Genomic DNA, 21,480 nt, shown 5'->3' with positions numbered 1-21,480 from the left:
ATCCACGTTAAGAACTAAGCAGTTCATTTGAATAAAAGAATGTTAGTATTTTAGCAAAGAAGCTTAAAGAAAGTTAAACAAGTTAGGATATTCGCATAATCAATAATTACTAACAGTAGTAATGTTAATTTGCTGTTATTAATAATATATATTAATAATTTATATTAATAATATAATTGTTGACTGACTTTCTGTGGAAGTACAATGTTATGCATCCTGCCAACTTCAAACCACAGTTTTTTGCTTTACTAAAAAACAGCTACTTTTTGTTTTCTTGTAGTACCAGTAATATCCATGCAACACAAATATAACCCTACTTGTAGGCATGAGTGGGCTTGAAAAAAGAAAGTAATTTTTTTTAAAATTTAAATTAAGTTAGCTGCCGAATAACATCTGAAGAAATAAAGCATGATCTCTAAAACTTCATGGTTATAAAATATTGAGCTTTTAGTCAACTTGCTATCTATGCCAGTAATATCAATAGCTAGTCAAGTAACATCTTACACACATGATCATCTTTTGTTGGAAGGAAATTTCTCCTACATGATTCCCATAACTATGAAAAAACCCCAACAGTCAAGTCCATGCCCTTCTTACCACGTGATAATTTATGTTGTCTGCTCCACCTACTGGTTGCTGTTGCAAGAGATTCCCGTGTAAAATACAGCAAGAAATGTCTGTAAGCTGGCAACTGTGGGGCTTCCAAACTAAATTCCATTTTAAGAATAAGATTCTCTATATTTCAGATTTTTAAATGTATATATAATAACAATGTTTTCCTTGTCTTTTTTTACCTTAAGTCTGATAAATTCTGACTTCATGATAAATATGATAAAAATTGCAGTACATATTTTACAAGACTTTGCCTTTGTTAAGAATATTTCTTGTCATTTCTTGTTGGTAACACAATAGAAATAAAAGTGCAGATGTATTTTTTCATTGTTTTTATCTGTTTTATCATGAACTACATTGTAATTTCTTATTGAGACATGAAACTTATAATAATTAAGTTTTTCTTATTAGTCCATAATCACAGCATGCTATTTCCACTACAGTGGTAATGATCCCTTTTTTAGTTGTCCTTAATAAATGAACTACTTATTAAATGTGGTTTTCTATTATAAACATGTTTACCTATGTAGATTATCCTTCTATATCCCTGTAGTTCCCCTTTCTGTATTAACAGAATTCACTGTAATTGAATAGGATCTTACTTCTGCTTTTTGTCATATTTGCAAGGCTGACATTCATAGAAAAGGCCATCCTTTGCAAAGTGCTGACAAACTGCCTTTAAAGTCAATGAAAGATAGAATCGCTGAATACCTTGATGGTACTTGGTAGAAGTGGATACAAAGAGCCCATGTTTCTTGGAACATGTGGTTGCATGATTCCCGTCATCGGTATTTCAAACTCTCCAAGAAATTTTGCAGTTGGTCTTTGTCTTACAATGATGATTAGAATTAGGTATATAATAGACTAAATCCAAAGATCCATTATCAAGTTAGAACACAGACCTGTATTGTTTAAGCATCTGCTGACAGAGCAGGCAGCAATGCTGAGGTGAGTCTGTGAGTGGGAGCAAGTTTGTCAGCTGCTGCTAGCACTACTGTTGCTACCCAGGTAGAGGACCTGCAAGTCCACGGTATGGCATGGAGCAGAAGGCAGTGGTAACTGAAATGAGCCAGAGCAGGAGAAGTGGTGGACGGAGTGGACTGGTGTGTGTCTTGTAAAGTCATGGATCCGGAAAAGATTCCTGTGGAAACAGTCTTCAGAGTGCCACAGCTGAAAAAGCCTTTTGCTATTATTACAGTTTCTCCTGTCACTGAGAAAAGGATTGGAGAATCAGCAGCACAACGGATCTTTGACCTTTATAGTTTTTTTCCCATATAGCCACCAGTACTGGGTGAGGTAAAAGAGAATTTTAATTCTCTTTTCTCCAACTTTTCTCTGTTTCTAAACAGATAAACCACATTTAGCTTTTGTCAGAGAAAATGAATGTAAAACTAGTCCAGAAAGCCAAAATTCTTTGTGATATAATGTGTACGAAAGCTTTGTCACACCATTACAAAACGTGTTTTATTGAGAATGTGATGTTATACACGCATCACTTAAGCTTATCATTGCTCTGGCTGGTAGACTGAGTCCCAGCGTCATTTCCAAACCCGGACTTCCTGCTCTGTGATAAATCATGCTGAGATTATAAGAGCTAATACTGGTCCTCTGTTCTGTGGGATCTTCTGTTCTATCTACCTGAATGCTTTAAATATTGAGACAAATTCATCATGCAGTTGTGTGTGCATGCCTACTCTTGATTTATGTACAGAATCTTCTTTCTGTTGGGCCCTGATCAATTAGAAGATCTCACTGAGTCAGACTGAAGGCTCCTCTGGCCCAGCATCCTATCTTTGACAGTGAACAACAGCATGTGCCTAGGGAAGAGAAATAACACGGGGCAATGGGGCAATATAATGACATGCCAAGAATACTCTCCCAGTTTCCAGCAATCATTAGTTGAAGGACTTGTAGTATTTTGTTGTAGAGCTTTCCATTTTTAGATTATTAATATGTTCACTTTTTGCCTCTCTTCAATTTCCGCCTCTCTTCATACTCAGAGAAGGAATAACCTCAACATAGAAAGTGTGATAAGAGATCTAAACCCGCACACACTAACTAGCTCTCAAATTGTGCTTCCTTGGAAGACCAAGTTCACTGATTCTCCTTGCAGTATTGTTTTGCAGCATGCTCATTTCACAGCATATACTGTCTCTGGTATTTCATCACAGAACATGCAGCCACAAGGTGCCTTATTCTTTCTCCACAATTTGGTGAGATTCTGCAGATTGCCTCTTCCACTCCAAACAACGGTACAGTCTGGCACTTTCCAGCCCTCTTTAGGAGGGTGACAATGTCTCCTGATATCATTTGGCAGTTTGTGAACAGATATTGGTCATAAGGTCCTAGGTAATTTAGAGCTGCAAGAGAAGAACAAAGCCTGTGTGTAATAATAGGCCCTTTTTGTTGTAAAAGTTTGTCATGGTTTAACCCCAGCCAGCAACTAAGCACCACACAGCCGCTCGCTCACTCCCCCTGCCCCAGTGGGATGGGGGAGAGAATTGGAAGAGTAGGAGTGAGAAAAACTCCTGGGTTGAGGTAAGAACAGTTTAATAATTGAAATAAAATAAACTAAAATAGTAGTAGTAATAATAACCATATAATAGTAATAATAATAGACAAAGCAAGTGATGCACAATGCAATTGCTCACCACCTGCTGAATGATACCCAGCCAGTTCCCGAGAAGCGATCGCTCCCCCTGGCCAACCCCCCCCCCAGTTTATATACTGAGCATGACGTCATATGGTATGGAATAGCCCTTTGGTCAGTTTGGATCCACTATCCTGGCTGTGCCCCCTCCCAGTTTCTTGTGCACCTGGCAGAGCATGGGAAGCTGAAAAGCCCTTGACTAGCATAAGCAGTACTTAGCAACAACTAAAACATCAGTGTGTTGTCAACATTATTCTCCTACTAAATCCAAAACACAGCACTATGCCAACTACTAGGAAGAAAATTAACGCTATCCCAGCCAAAACCAGGACAAAGTTACAAAATCTATGACATTTCTTCTAGTGAATGCCAGTAACAAGACACGAGTTATCTTTTTGGATTGCAGTAGTTCCTTCAGTTTTCAGTGCCTGCTTGAGTGTGTGACTGTCTGTATGTTGATTCAAGGCTAATGTTTTTAGACATGTGGCTGATATTTACCCATATTTATTCCTATTGAACTAATGCATTGGAAAGGATCACTTGTAGGGATGCAATAGCTGGTGCTATAAAATAAGGAAGTATTTTTAATGGAATTAGTCTTGACTGAGATAACCCTTTCCAGGGAGACATAAACATGTGAGACAATAACTCTTTAATAGTTTAGCACTACAGAAAATAATTTAAAAAAAAAAAAAGTAAGAATAACGTTCTGTGAGGAGAAAGGAAATGTTAACATCAAGTGAGTAACAGTGAAAAGTTCTAATTTCAGCAATGAGAACTGAGTTTTTCCGTTCTTACTTTCTCTGTGTAACACCTATAATCCATAAGCAATTCACTTTAGGGTAATGGGAGTCATTTAGCAAGTTTATGTGGACTCTGGATTAGGGCTTTTGTGTACAAAGGTAGCAAAAACATGCCCCAAGTTTACTTTTAAGCTTTTGTTTTTCAGACCAGTTTCTTTTTGATTTTCTGTAGTTTGAGATCTACAGATCTCAGAATTGTATCACTTTTATCAATTGTATCAGTCATTATTTCATGTTGTCAGTTCACAGAGTAAAATATTTTAAATTCAAATTCTATTCAATGCTAAGGTATTTTTTTATTACATTTTTCTTGTCAACAGAGATGGCAATTCATAAACATGACACTGACTGTGTGTGTCCCCTTTTTACACTACTGGAAATCAGGAGTTAATTCTATTGAAGTTACTGCACTTACATCAGGTGTAAATGTTCTAAGTGAGGATGAAGAAAAGCCACAAAATCCTTCCTGGAGCAGGCTAATGAATATTCAGAAGGCACAACTGATTAATATGCTTCTAACCTAATGTGCTGTCCTGTAAGAACTTGAAAAGCAATTGGTCTATAATGACACTGTTTGACACCCACTCTGTCTCTGGACACCTGGCAGTTTTATTCTTATAAAGGTGAGGGCTCAGTGGATAAAGCTCTGGCCTTTGATCTTCAGATCCACAGTTTAAGAGACAAGGCTGCAAGTTTGGTCATTTGAGCTTAGTCCCGAGTGAACAGTCCACATCACAAAATGATTATACATAATTTGTTACTATTGGCAGTGTCTGTTCAGGAAAGGCCAAGGACTGAGCTAGCATGAAGAATGAATTAGCTCTTACCTTTTACATTTTATTTCCTCCCTCTTTACTGTTGTAATTTTATTATCCTGTCTCTAAAACATTCAGGGGATGAAATTATCATTCATTATACGTACTAATACTTCCCCAAGATGAACTAAAATAGTTAATTTTTTTTTAATGTAGGTGCCCCAATCACTGAACATCCCCACCTATCCATGGGTGTTTAATACTCACTCATCACTTCTCTGTCAAGAAGTCAGATATTTCTGAGTACTTTCCAAAGCTTGTACCATAAAAAAATCCCATTTAAATTAAAGAGGAGAGAGTGAGCCTTCCTAGATCTCAGGCAGGCTTGCAGCTACATTTAAATAGCGTTAGTATATAAAGCACTTCATGCTACAGTGTTCTGTTTTTATAGAATATTATTTCCAAAGGATTCTCAATTTACATTAAATCCTTCTTACAATACTTGTGACAGGTATGTTTGATCAGCAAGCCTTCTTCATGTATTCACTTCCATATTGGAAGCCGGATGTATGAGTCTATTCACAGGTATTCACTATAGGAAAATCATTCAACTCTTGTGCCTCATGGGGCACTATACACACAATCTCGGTTCACTTGAAAGGAATCTCAGTTAATGTTGCTTAATGTTTCTGTCAAAAAGAAGGGCAAAGTAAGGTAAACTGAAAGCAGCCAGTAACTGAACTGTTTGTGATTCTGGAAGACATTGTACCTGAACAAAGGAAAATGTTTATGTCTAGAAGGTTAGTGAATTCAAAAAATGACCTTTAAGTGATTTGCACACACAACCAAAAATCTTTAGTTCTCTTAGAATTTGAGTCCAGCTCTTGCCCTTTGGGATTTCCTATCCTGGAAACACTCAGGCCTGTAATTCTGCTACTCAACCCAGTATCACAGTGATGTAAAAAGAAGGCAAGTGCTGGAAGCCAACATATACCTCCAGAATCTATAATCTCGTGCACACTCTGCCAAAATAATTTAGTGACAAAGTTTACAACTTCCATAGATTTTACAGTTCTGCTCATACCATTTTCAGTCAGCCTTTCTTTTTTTCTAAGAAGGGGTGGTTGTCTCCCTGGAGAGGGCAAGTACAATCAAAGCCAAAACTAAGATGGCAAGTGTGGTGATCTTCACGCCCAGAAAAGGGTAACTCTGTAGGTTACAGAGTGATGGGAAAAGGATGGGGAAGTGCTATCTGCTGGCACTATAACCGACCTCCTGTAAGAAATAGGTGGCTATGCATCATTTCAGATGTATTTCTCCCCAGTGTCAGTGAAAAGTACTTCCTTCCTATTCACTCTTCTCATAAGTCTCATTTTAGCACAACTGGTAAGTGAAAGTACTTCCAACAGAAATCAATAATTCTTCCCTTTGCCACACTTCCCAGAAAACAAGATATTCTTATCCTATTTTTTAAAGATAGTGAGTGAATGAACTTAAAAATAAAACAAATTTAATAATTTTAAGCATGTTCTGTGACAGTATTGCAAACTCTGTTTCCTAAATGCTGCTTATTATAAAATAATTTTGTTTCTTTGATAACTGTGCAAAGAAACGAGAAAAAGTTTACACTGAAAATTCATCCGTCATTAGAAAGACCTTAACACACAATAGGATGTAAAGTGGGAGTGCTGTTTTTGTGATTGATCTTATGCAAGCTCAGTTGTTTAAAGGCATATCTGTGTATATATTATAGAAATATTGCTATATTTCTCAGAACTCCTTCTAAATAGCTTGTTATTAGCCATGTCACTCATACTAAGCATGTTATTATAGCATGGTGGCATCTCTGTATCTACCATGTATTACAGCATTTAGCATCTCTGCATCTAACACTAGTCATGTAAAATTCCACTAGCTAGAAGGTCCCTGTACTTAAACTGTCTTTTTCAGCATCTGAATTGCATAATCTCTATTTGTGTGGATTTTTTCTAGACAACAAACTTCTTGCTCAACTCCTGTGGGTAGGATTAATGGCAGAGTTTAAAGGACAAGCTGTGTGATCTATCAAAAGTGTACATGCTGAGATCTTAGAAAAACATGACCACATTTTGTGTATTACTGTCAATTGGGGTAACAAAAGGGTTGGATTGCTGCAGGGTCAGAAAACTGGTAAGAGTGAGTTATATATTGAATGTTGGCTTTGTGTACGATGTGGTACACGCATTTAAGAAAGAATCTGTATTGCAAGGAAATTGCAATGTAGTGCAAATATCAGCTAAATAGCTCTCACACAGCCACATTCACACACTCTTGCACAGAGTGGAACTCCACTGATATTTCTGAAATTGTTATTGGGATAAATTTGGTTGATGTGTAGTAGTCCATCTGGTGTTTGTACAAGTTTGATGTGATGTACAGTCTTGCTCAGGTAATTTTTGAAACTATTATATCAGAAGAAATACATGCTAAATAAGAGATAAGTGCATAAGAGGAGGGAGGTTAGGAATGGCATGGGAGAAGTCATGAAGATAAAATGCTGTACATTTCTCAACAGCAAACCTCTCCTGTTGATTAAGAAGTGGCACTGATGGTATCCTTGCTTTAATGAGACTTCAAGATGAGTGATGTACACACCATTTCTTTTGTTTTTTCAGCTCTTAGGCAAGTGAATAGTATAATGGTAAAGTTCTTTCATTAACTTGCACAGTTTGTTCAATATTCAATGCTTTTGTTTAGTATCTAATATGTACTGTTAATTTGGGAATTGTGTCTGTCCTGCAATGAACATGATAAAAACTGTATATCTTCCCCCATCCATTGTTTTCTTTACCTTTATTTTACGTTTTCTTTGCTTCCAGTTTTTCTGTTTCAACAATCTTTTAATAAAATCTTCATTTTTTCATTTTTTCTTACTACATCACTCTTTTCTACTCATTTCTGACTACCTTTACTAATCTGACTAACATGGCTGTGTTCCCTCTTCTTTATTCTTTCCTGTATACAGTACTGTGACCATTCATTAAACCTTCACCTCATTGTTTACTGGTCTCATTGAAGACTGCTTTGTTAAACATACTGCCACTTTTCGAGTTTTTAGTCATTGTCTAATCCTATAGGTTTACTACAGCAAATTGTTTAATAAATCTGTCAGAATATATGTCCGTGAGGGAAGATTCACAGTTAAGCACAATGCAACAGACACAAGGAACAATGAAAAGCAATGAAATGTTACATTGTTTAGCTGCATATCTGTATTTTTGGAGAAGAGAATGAATTGTGTATTTAGTAATTATTTCGTTAACAAAGGAAATTTCTGTATGATTTCCATCTCTGTCTGTTAAGAAGAGCTTCTTCTGTCTTCTGATATGTTGTTGTAGGTAACTCCTGGTGTTACAAATTCAAAGATACTAAATGGTATACTTGCAAGGATTTTTCTCAGTCCAGTGAGAAAAGGAGTGAATTCTGATTTGATTTTTTCTTACAAAGCTAATATTTTTTATCTTGACAGTGACAGTAGATGAAATTTTAGAGATGTAGATAATATCACACATTTAAGGAAGTGTTTTAAGGGTCTGAAAACTTCTCACAAGCATAAATAATTTTAGCCTCAAAATAATCCTGTAAAGTAAGGAAATAGTGTCTGTGTTTTCACATGCAGTTATTGAGACATGGAAGAATAAAATCGCCTTCAGAGATTATTCTTCAGACTAAGCTCTTTAATTCCCATTTATACAGGGTGGTTGTAGAAACAGGTTGGTTTTCAGAGATTCCTAGAATTTGTACATGATCCTGTACTCACCCCAGCAGTTCTTAAAGAAAAAATGATAACAGTAATGGAATTTCCTATTCCTATCTTTAAAATAAAGTCATTAAGCAAGTTAAAATGTATTTTTCTGCTTGTTTTGAAATCATTTAGAAGTCAAATGAGAAGCCGGTAGGAGAACTTTGAATGCTCTGTCTCCGTTTTGTGTCTTCATCATAAGACTATTGTTTCCCATACCATCACTCACTCATTCAAGTTATTATCCCTGATCTAGTCGAGTCATCAAGAGCCTGCGTAAGAATTAGATTTGACAGAGTAAGCCTCAGTCAGAGAAAATCAATGAAAGGTGGATACATTTTTGGGATGCCTCTGTGTTTGCTGGGCTGCTGTGTTTTGGATATTGTGCCACAATGATCCATGCATTAAACTAAGAGTTTGTTTCTCTTTTGTCTTGTTGCCTAAATACCCAAGTAGTTGGTACCTGTTTGGAGACTCAATTATGGTTTTGTTTCCTGCAATTGAATTTAGTTCCTGTGCAGGTTTAGAGGTTGATTTTATGGTCTGTGGCCAGGATACTGGACTTGAATGTTTCCTTAACACCTCATTGTATAGTCCATAAAATTGCAGCCTGGTTTACTTATAAATGTGCATTTAAAACATGATTGCACTATTATTTTGATATCAAGCAAACATTTCACAGATGAAAAGGACTGAACCAAGCTTTAAAATCTGAAGGCAGAACAGCAATAATTAATGCTTCTATTACTCTGTTTAAACAGAATATATATTAAGCAGAAGACAGGTAATTAATCCCACTTGAAAGAATATATGCTACTCATCACTCTTTTATGAATTCTTCAGTCTGCATAAAAACAGTGTCTCAAACAAAGCTAAAATACTTTAAATACAATAACAGGCTAGGTCCTCCAATTCTTATTTAGATGAAATTCCTGAGAGTATATTTTTATAAGGATTACAGTATCAGGCCTAAGGAGTAGCATTAGCTCAGTGAGAACTGAACCTACATTTATAAAGCTGGGTGACATTTTTCCTACTGTCAGCCAGGAAATTTTATCTCAAATTAGAACGTTGAACCACACCATGGTATTTTTCCAATATCTGAATAAAGTTTACACTATATTTCTTAATTGTTAATATAAAAATCTGTTCATATTAGTTAAAAAATCACAGATTATTCCAAGTAGAATGCATTCTAATGTGGCTTAAATATTTTGAGGTTTCCAATTTGAGTTCATGGACATAATTTTATTATACTTGTTGCTAGAACAGTATTTACAGAATTTTTATAGATTGCTCTTTCCCCAGTAAATTTCATATTAAAGATATTATCCTTTTATTTTCACTACGTATGGAATACTCTGACAGCCTGTAATAAACTAAACTAGTTATTTAGAACTTTTAAATTCCTTTTATTTTACAGACATGGTTGCAGCATCATACAAACACATTTTTTCCTTGTGAATCATTAATATTTTAAGGTATTTCTTTTACCTCCTAGAGAAACTATATCTGGGGATTAACAAGATTATTCACTGGATTTCATGTGGAAGCATAACTGCAGTAGCTGAGAAATGATCATGTTTCCTTTTAGTTCTCAGCAAGAGTAATTGAATGTTGAATATCTTACTAAACGCTGGACTGTGACAGTGTGTTAACACTCCGACTATCTCCTAACAGCAGGGCAATTATTTGCTGAGTGGGATTTTTATAAATCCCCTGGCAGTAGTATGTCCTGATAATTATGATGAAGTGCACTGGTCAGTGTTGATTCAGCAATCCCATCTCTAGCAAATATTTCATTCACAGCTCTCCTTCATGCTTTTACTTTTATGGCTTTTAAAGATCTCTTACCTCTCTCAGCTTGCTTACTTTTTTTACAAATTACAGTGGAGCAAAAAAGGATTTTCAAGTTAAGTCCCTATTTTGTTGAAGTCTTTTCTTTCTTGTTTAACTCCTTATTAAAAGGCCAGAGTGAGAAAGTAGGAATTTATTTAGGTTCTTACTGTGACAGTCACTTGCAAAGGCTTCCTCCCTCAAAGCTATTTTTTTTAAGATTAAACGACTGTTAAAAGAAACGATATATGTTGATTATTTCAGACTTTCAGAGTTAATATGGAAAAGTAATTAAAAAAGATCACACCTTTATTATAGTTTAGTTAAGTTACAGTAAAAATATTTTAAAGATATGAGGATACACTTTCTATTGACTTCATGTTATATTTTCTCTTCAGCTCAACTTCATCGATTTTTAATTTTGCACGTGCGCATTTATTTGCAGTGCAGTAGCTACACTGTATCTATTATGTTTGGAATTTTATATGTAGACTTTAAAAGCTCAGTCAAGAAATAAGAAAGAAGTATAAGAAATCATTCATTCATAAATAAAAATTTCAGCATCTAAAATTGTTCATGTTTTATTATACCACTTGGGATCACCGTCTGAGGAACTATCCAGCATAATCAACACAGCATTGTCTTTCCCTTTTTACTGGCACCTTTTTCTTTCCTTTCTTGCTTCCTTCGCTCTATTTCTTTTGCTGCTCCCTTCCTTCATAGTTTAGCTTTCAAGGCGAGCTCCTTAATAATTTCTTTGTTGTATTCTGGGAAAAAACAGTTATGTCTTTCCCTCCATATAGAAATGATAAACAGCAAAAGACAAAATTGGATATTCTACATCATTGACTAAATACAGGATTAGAGGTGAAAGCAGTACAGAATATAAAAATAACCCCAACAAATCTTTTCTTTGCTAATGTTTACTAAATTAATAATTGTTTTCTTATGATTTTTTTTCTTTCTTTATATGTCAGCATTAATTATAAAGATAAGAAAATGATTGGGAGGAAACTAAATGATAGAGTGTTAGAAATGCAAAATGATTCAAAATATTAATGTAATGCTAAGGATGACTGGGTAACAAATGGTACATTTGCCAGTATGCTTGACCTGACACAATTAATATTCCAGGTCATGCTTGGGTTTCCATGATGGAAGGTCTGAGACAGAGAATTCTAGGGGAAAAATATATCTATTGTATAACTCATTTCTCTCCGTTTTTTTTTTTATTTTCCCTGACGAGTCAGAACCATAGTCTTAAAAAAAAAAAACCCTGTGCTTTCACACCTCATTTGCCATATTCACCACTGGGCCACCATTCACCAGAAGGGCCTGATGCAAGGAGGTCAGTAAGAAGCTATTAGCAGAGTCCCCTCCTGAGATTTCTTTGGTCTTATTGAGGTGAAAGTTAGCATGACAGTACTGCAAATAACTCAGTTCTAGGTTTTTTAACAGTTAGCACAGATTTCCCCATAGTGTTTGTCACTTTCAAAAATTGTTCCTGGAAATGAAGTCCCAGAAAGCTGGCTTTGACAGAGGCCCTTCTTAGTTGTGAATAACACAGGTACAGAAAAATGTGTCATTCTCATTGCAGACAAGAGGTACTTTTTGTAACCTATCATAATATTTTGGAGGGTAGCATATTTTCTTAGGGACTAAAGATGGGGAAAGTATTGGAATCAAAGTATAAAGTAATGTCTCAGGTATGTCTCAAGACATACTTTTCTACCATTGAAGAAGCAGTATTAACCACAGTGGTTTTGTAGTTGAGAGAATATTATAATAAAGTAGGGAAAAGATGAAGTAACGCTTTTAACACATTGTACTGGTCTCAAGAACATATGCAAATTTATTAAGTACCAAAGGCTTTGATCCTCCAGGTTCTCAGATTTCTGCAGACTGCCAGCTCCCTGCAGAGGGTAGATTGAATAGGGCATCCGTCAGTGCACAACACATGTGCAAGAAATTACAAAAATAAGACTCCAATTTGCAGAGATATTTAAAAATGAAATTGTGCCAGAGATTGGTCTGAACTGGAAAGTAGAATCAGACTCATCCCCTTGTCTCTCCAACCAAACTTTGCCAATTTTAGGCCCAAAACCTTACCACAAACCTTGGGGAGTTGAGAGTAAATTAGTATTAATTTTATCTATCTAGATACTAACTCTGCTGATTGCTCTGCTATCTGTTTGAATACTCGAACATATATAATTAAAACGTAATTAACAAGGATTGCTTGAAAAATTATTATTTTAAAATGCACTTCATAATCAGTTTTGACCCAGATCTTACAGCTTTAATTGTAGAAGAGGTAACAACTTTTGAAATGTCCAACTGGCTTCACTAAAACTCCAAATCTGTTTTTATAGACGGTACACTATTGGTATGTGTTTAACCTGAAATTATGTAAAAAAAGAACAAAAGATAGCTCTTTGTTAAGACACCTTTTCAGCAATAATAATTCAAAAGACACTAAATCAATGGATTCCCACACCTATTATGGCTAATTTTGGTGTCATTAAAAGTGCTAAAAGCCAATCCCATTTGTGCACCTTGAGATATTCAGCAGCATTTCACAGGGTTTGAACCCTTTATGAACTAGAGTTTTTTCTAAAGCCAAACATTTAAACAAAGAAACGTCAAGTAGACTATACATGGTATGTCAATATAGATTGCAAAATGCAGTTTCAGAAAGCCATTATAGTCATGGAGCCGTTTATACTTGCTCTAAGTATGACTAGCATAAGCAATGCTATTTCTTAGAGCCCAGACAGACATCACTTTAAAGTTATTCTTGCCTGTAATTCTTCAGAGGAAAATGATTAAATTCTTTAAGATGATGTATTTTTCTACTTTGAAGAAACAAAGTGGAATGTAAGTTGAAATATAATCTGTGCTATGTAGATTGAAATAATCTAATTCTTTAAAATTTTTGGGGGGTTAAAATTTCTTACCCAATTTCCTTCTCAGCTTTTTTCTTTTCTTTTTTAAAGAAAAGGCTTTAAAAGGGTGTAAATTTTGGGCAGATGCAGCCCTGATCAGGGTTTGGTACTGATCAACAAATAAATCCATGCCCACCAACTTCAGTGAGTCGTTATTACGCCATAGTGGTTTATTCCAGATAATCCTGATTCTCAGTGGTGCACAAAGAGATGTTTTTCTTCTTGAAAATGTTTACATTTACAGTGACACTGTAGTTTTCTACAAACTATGTGTTTCACAGATGTACTGTGAGAGAGCAGTATCTCTCCCACTAGCTACAGACCTCTGCAGACACATGGCATGGCTAGAACACACATCTCCACATTAGGTAAGATACAACAGCTGAACATAGATGGCGTGGGAATGGGTGGGAAAATAAACAATACAATGAGCAGTTCAGTGAAATGTGAAAAAAAGGTAATCACAGGCAATTACTTTTCTATTTTACTGTTATAAACAGAGTGAAGGCAAAAATTCATTCATCAGAATGTAGGCAGATCCGATGGCCAGGGTAGGACTAATGAGTGAAGAGCCATAATGACCATGGTATAGAGTTGCTTTGTATATCTCCAGCATGGAATCTAATCTATATAGAAGACCTTGACTGTGGCATTTTATTTTCAAGAGAACTTGTGCAACAAGTATATAGTGTAAATGCATTCAATAATTGTGGAACAGTGCAATAAAGCCTGAGACAACATAAGGAACTTATATTTATGTAGCACTTGCAGGTCACCGAGTGTTCACAAGCAAAAATGTACTGGGCTGATAAGAAAATTGCAATAGGACAATATATGAAATACTACAAAAATAATTACAGCATTAGGAGAATTTGTAACTTTATGAGATGCTTATGTGAGTAAGAGCGAGACTTGTAGAACCAAACTTTTTAAGATGCAGCTGGATTTTACAAATCATACAGATGGACCTGCAATTTTGCATTCACTCCAGTGATTCTGCTTGCCTGCTATTTGAAGCATGGATCCCTGCCATTTTAGTTTGGCATCCTGAAGAGCTGAAAGCACAACCAGTGGTTGTTTGGCATACCTACGTTTCTACCTCTTATTTCTATTCATGTCCTCTTTCCCATTACACATTTAGACTGATAGTGTAGTGGAATAGTTTATAGGGTTTGCACTAAGAGGGGAACGTATAACAGAGGGCCAAAATAAATTGTCATTAGGGACAGATCACTTACAGAGTTGAAGAATGTAGCCCATAAAATTTTGAATAGCACAACAATATTTTGAATAAGATATCATCTCTGAATATTTTTGTCCATTAAACAAAAAGTTTTATATGGGCCTTATTTAACTGTTTTGACACAAGAAATTGGAACTCCCCAGTAGGGTATGTTAATGAAAAATGCATTAGAGCTAATTGGGGAGTGTTCAATCCTCTCATCCCCAAGAGATCACTACTTTATGAGGAGGCTGATGCTCTACTTAGTTTTCTCATGGGTTCTCAGTAGTGTTCCAAAGGAGAAATGCAAGATTTTAAACATTTACTCTTTTCCTTACCTTTCCCCGCATCATGAAACTGATTTCTTTTCCTACTATTTTTATTCAATACTTCTTAGTAATTAAAATTATGATAAAAGCAAAGGACATTGTATTTTAACTGAGCAAATCTACTTTAAAAGTCTTAAGAATACTCTGAGTATACTGTTGTAGAAAATATAATTATCCTTAAAGCAACTCAGTATCTTTAAATGATTTTTTGCCACGTGTATTTTAAGCATGTATCATCTGTTTTATAGGCGATTTAGTGGCTTTGTGCAATACGGTATAGGAATTCTCATGTTTAACAGTTCATAATTTGGTAAACTCACACATGTCTCTTTAAGAATTGTTTATATACAACTGATAAATTCCCTACATTTATAGGAATGATTTGGGAACAGTCTGTCATGTAATTTTGACTTGCCAGATATTCACAGATTGTTAATGATGTAGATAACTAGTTCAGAATTTGAAATCTATGCTTTATATTAGTAATTGTAATATTAGATCACACCACTGATGCAATTAATGATGTATCTTGAAAAAATGAAATATCAAATTCAGTGAAGAATGAATCTTTCAGTTTAATTCACAATTCAGAAATTTTTATTCTCAATTTTTTTTCATAAGTTTTGCAGTATTAAAACTAAATAAATTTGAATAGTTAAAGGAATTTACTGTGAACATTTTGTTGGAAAAAAGCAATTACTGTTTTTTGGTATTCCATAAATTTTCTTGCATTTCCCCTTAACTAAACAGTCAGTTTTACTTTTAAAAATGCCACTGTCTTAGTCCACATTGTAAGTTAGCTAGCACAGAATTTAAAGGGACAAGAGTTATGGTCCCTTGCATAAGCATTTATTGTAGTCTTTAAGTATGTGTTTGGAAATAATAGGTAATATATTTTTGTTCCTATTGTGTGTAGGAATTCGAATTGGAATTTAAATTAAACTTTAAATTTCAAAACAACTGTAATAGTTTGCCTTTAAAACTAGACACAAATTTGTATACTTTTAATTATTTTTTAAAGGAAAAACTGGCATGTTTCTTTGACTACTGCTGTGGAAGATGAAGAATGAATGTGACTGAAAGAAAACATGGGTTTGAGATACAGGAAACTCTCCAGTAAAATGAAAGTTACCCCCATTTGAAGGGCTGAAACCCAGATTATATATTACACTATCCTATTTAAACCCTTTTGTAACTGTAATGCAATGCCCAGAGATGAATTTAAACTGTAGATTTATCACATGTCAGTAGTCGCCAGAAACTTTGTGTAGAACTGTTTATTATATAGGGGGTTTTAATTGGTTTGTTTTAAGAGCAAATGCAAGAATGAGTTCTAAGTTAGTTGAAGTCAAAGATAACCCCATCTTCTGCTCAGATTGCAGGCATCTACAATTCACCATTCAGAAAATCCCCAGATCCAATGGAACTACTGCTACGGAAGTCAAAGCCATTGAGCCACAGGCGGCAGCAAATTAAGAGTCCCTTTGCCTGTGAGCTCTATGACTGGCCAACTTGTACAAGGCCCCCAGGTTTCTCCACAGCACAGCCTCTGCCACCTATTGGCAGACAGAAACCTCAGGTAACATTTTTCAGTGTCTCTCAGGCAGCTTTTGTTCATATCTTTTATCACAGATTATCACAGAATATCTTGAGTTGGATCACTGAGTCCAAAAATCCCTTTTGCGGATTTGGTTTTTATATATAGATCTAGTGCTTGCATTCAGGATATAAGCTCTTTGAAACAGACTTGTCTTAAAGAAAAAGAAACCTAGGTGGTATGTAAAAACATGGAAATATGGTTCTTTAGACTTTACTTTTGTTCTCTGGAGATAAAAATGTCATTTCTGATATTTCAAAGGGTAGACCTGATGTAATTGAATATCAGTATTATGATTCACTAGGGGTAGAATTCTTAATTTCCACTTTTAAATCAATAAAAAAATAGGAGAAAAGAAAGGTAATAGGACAAATTAACCAGTTGTGATAACTTTTTCCTCTTTTTGCAATTGTTTTCCCTATAAAGGCCAAGAGACATCCTCTCAGTATAGAATAGTTCCTGCTTGTTTGTGTCCACTAGCTGTGTGTCAGCTTTAAGTACAAAAAATTCTACATTTTGTTCTGCATCACAGCCAAGTTGCCCAGCTCCCATTCTTAACTGTCATGGTCTCAATTTTAATTTCAGTTGATGTCAACATATGTTGCAGATAGCTTTTTTTCTTTTCTATAAGGTAATGGAGATCTCTGAGATAATGTATCAGAGTGAAGGTCCCACAAGATGGCAAAACAGCTTTTGCCACCTTATTATCAAAACCTGCTGGGAATATGCCCAGTCTACACAGCAGATAGACTTTTGAGACCTTTATGTTCCTCACTTGATGACAGTACAATGACATGTAGCTTTTGCCAGTAAATGCCTGATACAGGTGCTGTTGGGATAGAAGTATTCTGTCTTTACGTCTATTCTGAAGAACCTTTCAGTTTGCCCAGTCTACTAAACCTACTTAGCTCACACATACACTTTCAGTGCCAGTTTGACTTTGAATGACCACAATGTCTTCAGAACCTCTTACACTTTTTTTTTTTAAATTCTGTCCTATATTTAAATTTTTTCTTTTGTATTTTCATAGACTGATAGAATCATAGAATCATTTAGGTTGGAAAAGACCTTCAAGATCATCCAGCCCAACCATTAACCTAACACTACCAAGTCCACCACTAAACCAATTAAGGGTAGAGCAATAATTAATTTCATGTTTCCTGGGTTGGTGGCTGGATTATTTTTTAATTAAAGTAAAAATAGGAATCATTAAGGTTGGAAAGGACCTCTAAGATCATCAGTCCAACGGTCAACCCAACACCACCATGCCCACTAAACCATGTCCCAAAGGGCCATGTCTACATGTTTTTTGAACACTTCCAGCGATGCTGACTCCACCACCTCTCTGGGCCGCCTGTTCCAATGCTTGACCACTCTTTCTGTGAAGAAATTTTTCCTAATATCCAATCTAAACCTTCCCTGATGCAACTTGAGCCCATTTCCTCTTGTCCTATTCCTAGCTACTTGGGAGAAGAGACCAACACTCCCCTCACTACAACCTCCTTTCAGGTAGTTGTAGAGAGCAATAAGGTCTCCCCTCAGCCTCCTCTTCTCTAAGATAAACAATCCCAGAAGAGGATTTCTCCCAAGTAGCTAGGAATAGGACAAGAGGAAATGGGCTTAAGCTGTGCCAGGGGAGGTTTAGATTGGATATTAGGAAAAATTTCTTTACGGAAAGGGTGGTCAAGCATTGGAACAGGCTGCCCAGAGAGGTGGTGGAGTCACCATCGCTGGAAGTGTTCAAAAAATGTGTAGATGTGGCACTTTGGGACATGGTTTAGTCTAGTCTACCCTTGATTGGTTTAGAGTGGACTTGGTAGTGTAGGTTAATGGTTGGACTGGATGATCTTAAAGGTTTTTTCCAACCTAAATGATTCTATGATTCTATGTGCTCCAGAGCCTTCACCAGCTTTGTTGCCCTTCTCTGGACATGCTCCAGCACCTCAATGTCTTCCTTGTACTGAGGGGCCCAAAACTGAACACAGTATTCCAGGTGCGGCCTCACCAGTGCCAAGTACAGGAGAACAATCACCTCCCTGCTCCTGCTGGCCACACTATTCCTGATACAAGCCAGGATCCTGTTGGCCTTCTTGGCCACCTGGGCACACTGCTGGCTCATGTTCAGCTGGCTGTCGACCAACACCCCCAGGTCCTTTTCGGCCAGGCAGCTTTCCAGCCACTCTTCCCCAAGCCCATAATATTGCATGGGTTGTTGTGACCAAAGTGCAGGACCCAGCACTTGGCCTTGTTGAACCTCGTACAGTTGGCCTTGGCCCATTGATCCAGCCTGTCCACATCCCTCTGCAGCGCCATCCTACCCTCAAGCAGACCAACATTCCCACCCAATTTGGTGTCATCTGCAAACTTACTGAGGGCGCACTCAATCCCCTTATCCAGATCATTGATGAAGGTGTTAAACAAGACTGGCCAAGACAATGCTTCTATATGAGTCCTTTTCAGTAACTTTCACTGAAGCAATCATTTAGCTGCTAGAAATTAAACAACAATAATAAGGAATAAGCAATGTATAATATATTTTTATTGGTATTTTATTTCTCTGAATCAATTTAGTTATTTTACTATATTATTACAGCTTTTGGTAGAGGTGATCTGAACATAGCCTTTAAGTTTGAACTGCTGCTGGGTTCAAGCTATGTGCACGCATGCCATCTTCCACAATTGACCTCTGGTTTGTTGATTGCATCCACATTGTTCTTCAGTGGGGACAGGTGTGGGCATACTGGCTAACCCACACAGAAGAAACTTTTCTCATCTTTATGTCATGACTGACTTGTCTGTAGCAGGATGAGTCTGTATTGGTGGTCGGACAGGAAGGCAAAGGCAATTGGGTTAGAGCATGAGGAGAAGATACAAGCCTGCCAGAATACCTCTGGAGAAGCAGAGGGGAGCCAGACAGAGATTCACACTGCTTATATCAGTAAGGATCAACCTCAGGGCAATTCTCCACCTTTGTCCTTCCCTCCTTATGTTCTCCATACTTTGACTGCTTGAGCATCCTCATTGAATTAACTCATTGACTCACATTAGAATTGAGACAAAGTGTGAGCCAACAAACAGTTTGGGTGATCAGGGAGTTAGGAGTTGAGATAAATATGACATTATATCTTTACCTTCTGGGACCAAAGGGCCTATGACAGTCCTTCAGTGGGATGTGACTGAATGCATTGTCTCTCAGGATACGGGGGAAGATTTTGCGTAGTGGACATGGTATAGGAGTCATGCTTTTAAATAAAGAACGGAACTCAGAGGTTTTCCATTGTTAAGTTGCTCTTGCAAAACTGCTTTACTGTATACAAAGTATCTTGCAAGCTTCTGTTTGGATTTCTAATATTTTGTAGACCTTTCTAAGTTCAGACGCACACAGCAGTCATGCACAGATAGCCTTTTAGAACAAACCAGAAGAGTTCTGTTTATTTTCTGCACCTCAAAGAGGGAATTTACTATATAATACTTTAATCCTTTCAGCACCCTGGGATGTACACTGTGGGGTAAATTTTCAAAGCACAGCGCATGGATTTAGCTGTGCGACTCTTATTGATGTTAATGGGAGTCACACGGCTAAATCCCTGCACAACACTTTGACAATTTAGGGTTGTATGTCTAAGACAGGACATTGGTTTGAGCTGATGAAACAGCTGGAAATGAAAACCCATCAGAACGCATCATCCTGAAAGTTCTCTGGTGTGACAATAAGGAATTTAATTACTAGATATACTTGTGTCCTAGTTCTCTGTGGTAACACTTTTTTGGCACCAGGCTTCTTTTTCTAATAGCTACCAGGCCACTGTGAGTCACTTGTTACTTCACTGTTCTTTCAGGTATCTAAAATTTGTATTGCCTATAGGGTTGGATATTTTATATGAGAATGTCAATTACATATGTTTAAAGGAAAAAAAATTAGCTATCTATCAGCTTTCTTGTAGGGAAATGGGTATTTAGCATTTTATAGGTAATCTCTGTGTGGGTAAGGTAGGGTATTTAAAAGAAAAGTTTTAATGATGCTTATACATCAGTTAGATCTATCATTTTTATTACTGAGTTAACTAGAATTACAGTTTGATGGAAACATAGATAATGCTAAAATTAGTCATCTGTTCATTAAAAGGCATTAATAACAGAAAGCACACTGCCATTTTTAGGCGATTTTTTAGTTAGCTCTCCTGGAATGGGGGCAGTGAAGAACGTATCATTTCATGTAGATCATGATTTTTGTCATGAGTTTCTGATTTTATGGTAAAGTAGTAAGAATGCTGATCTGCTAACATTTATTATTTAGTTACATTCTTTCCCCCCTCCTTCCATTACTAGTTGGACACTATTAATTTCATTTGAACTATGGATTGAAAAAGAGTTAGAAGGTCTTAGAAATTAAAGACGGAAAAAAATCCTTGCTTGGATATCTGATTTGGCCCTTACCCTGATGGAATATGAGTCAATGTTTTACAATGAAGAAGAAATACAATATTCTGAAAGACTGTTTTCTAAAAGCAAATGTATTTATCTTGATATTATTTGACAGTAGTACATTTCTTTCTTCTTTGCTCCATATATCCACTTCATGCAAACATCTTGCAATACAGAGAATTCATTTTTTGTTATAAATGTTAAACTTTTTTTATAACTTGATCATCAAATTATATATTACTAGAACATAACTTACTAGTTTTAATGACCTGTTCTAGTACTGATTATTCTCTCACAGGCAATAACACTTTTCATTCTGTTTTTAAAGACTTATTGTGATCATGTTAAATAAACGTATTTTTTTATGCGGACTTAGAAAGTAGAAGCAAGAAAATACCTGTAAGAAGTGTAAATATTATGCTCACTTGCTTACTAGGACCTTTAAAAAGATCTCCAAATCATGGTTCTGTGCCTTTAAAAAGTAAAGTTCCAATAAAAATCCATTAACTACTTTCAAATATAGCA

General features: G+C 36.1%; 1 protein-coding gene across 1 annotated transcript in view; it reads left to right on the top strand.

Moving 5' to 3' along the window:
• Positions 1–21,480, top strand: part of SPATA17 (spermatogenesis associated 17) — a 102,248-nt gene that overhangs the window by 49,891 nt on the left and 30,877 nt on the right. The window contains exon 7 of the mRNA XM_075708315.1: positions 16,309–16,512. Within this exon, the coding sequence (XP_075564430.1) occupies positions 16,309–16,512 (204 nt within the window). The remainder of the gene's footprint in view (positions 1–16,308; positions 16,513–21,480) is intronic.

Source organism: Pelecanus crispus, chromosome 3 (genome assembly GCF_030463565.1).
Source record: "Pelecanus crispus isolate bPelCri1 chromosome 3, bPelCri1.pri, whole genome shotgun sequence".
Taxonomy (NCBI): domain Eukaryota; kingdom Metazoa; phylum Chordata; class Aves; order Pelecaniformes; family Pelecanidae; genus Pelecanus; species Pelecanus crispus.
The sequence above is the reverse complement of the archived record's forward strand: the minus strand, read 5'-3'. Positions and strand labels throughout refer to the sequence as shown.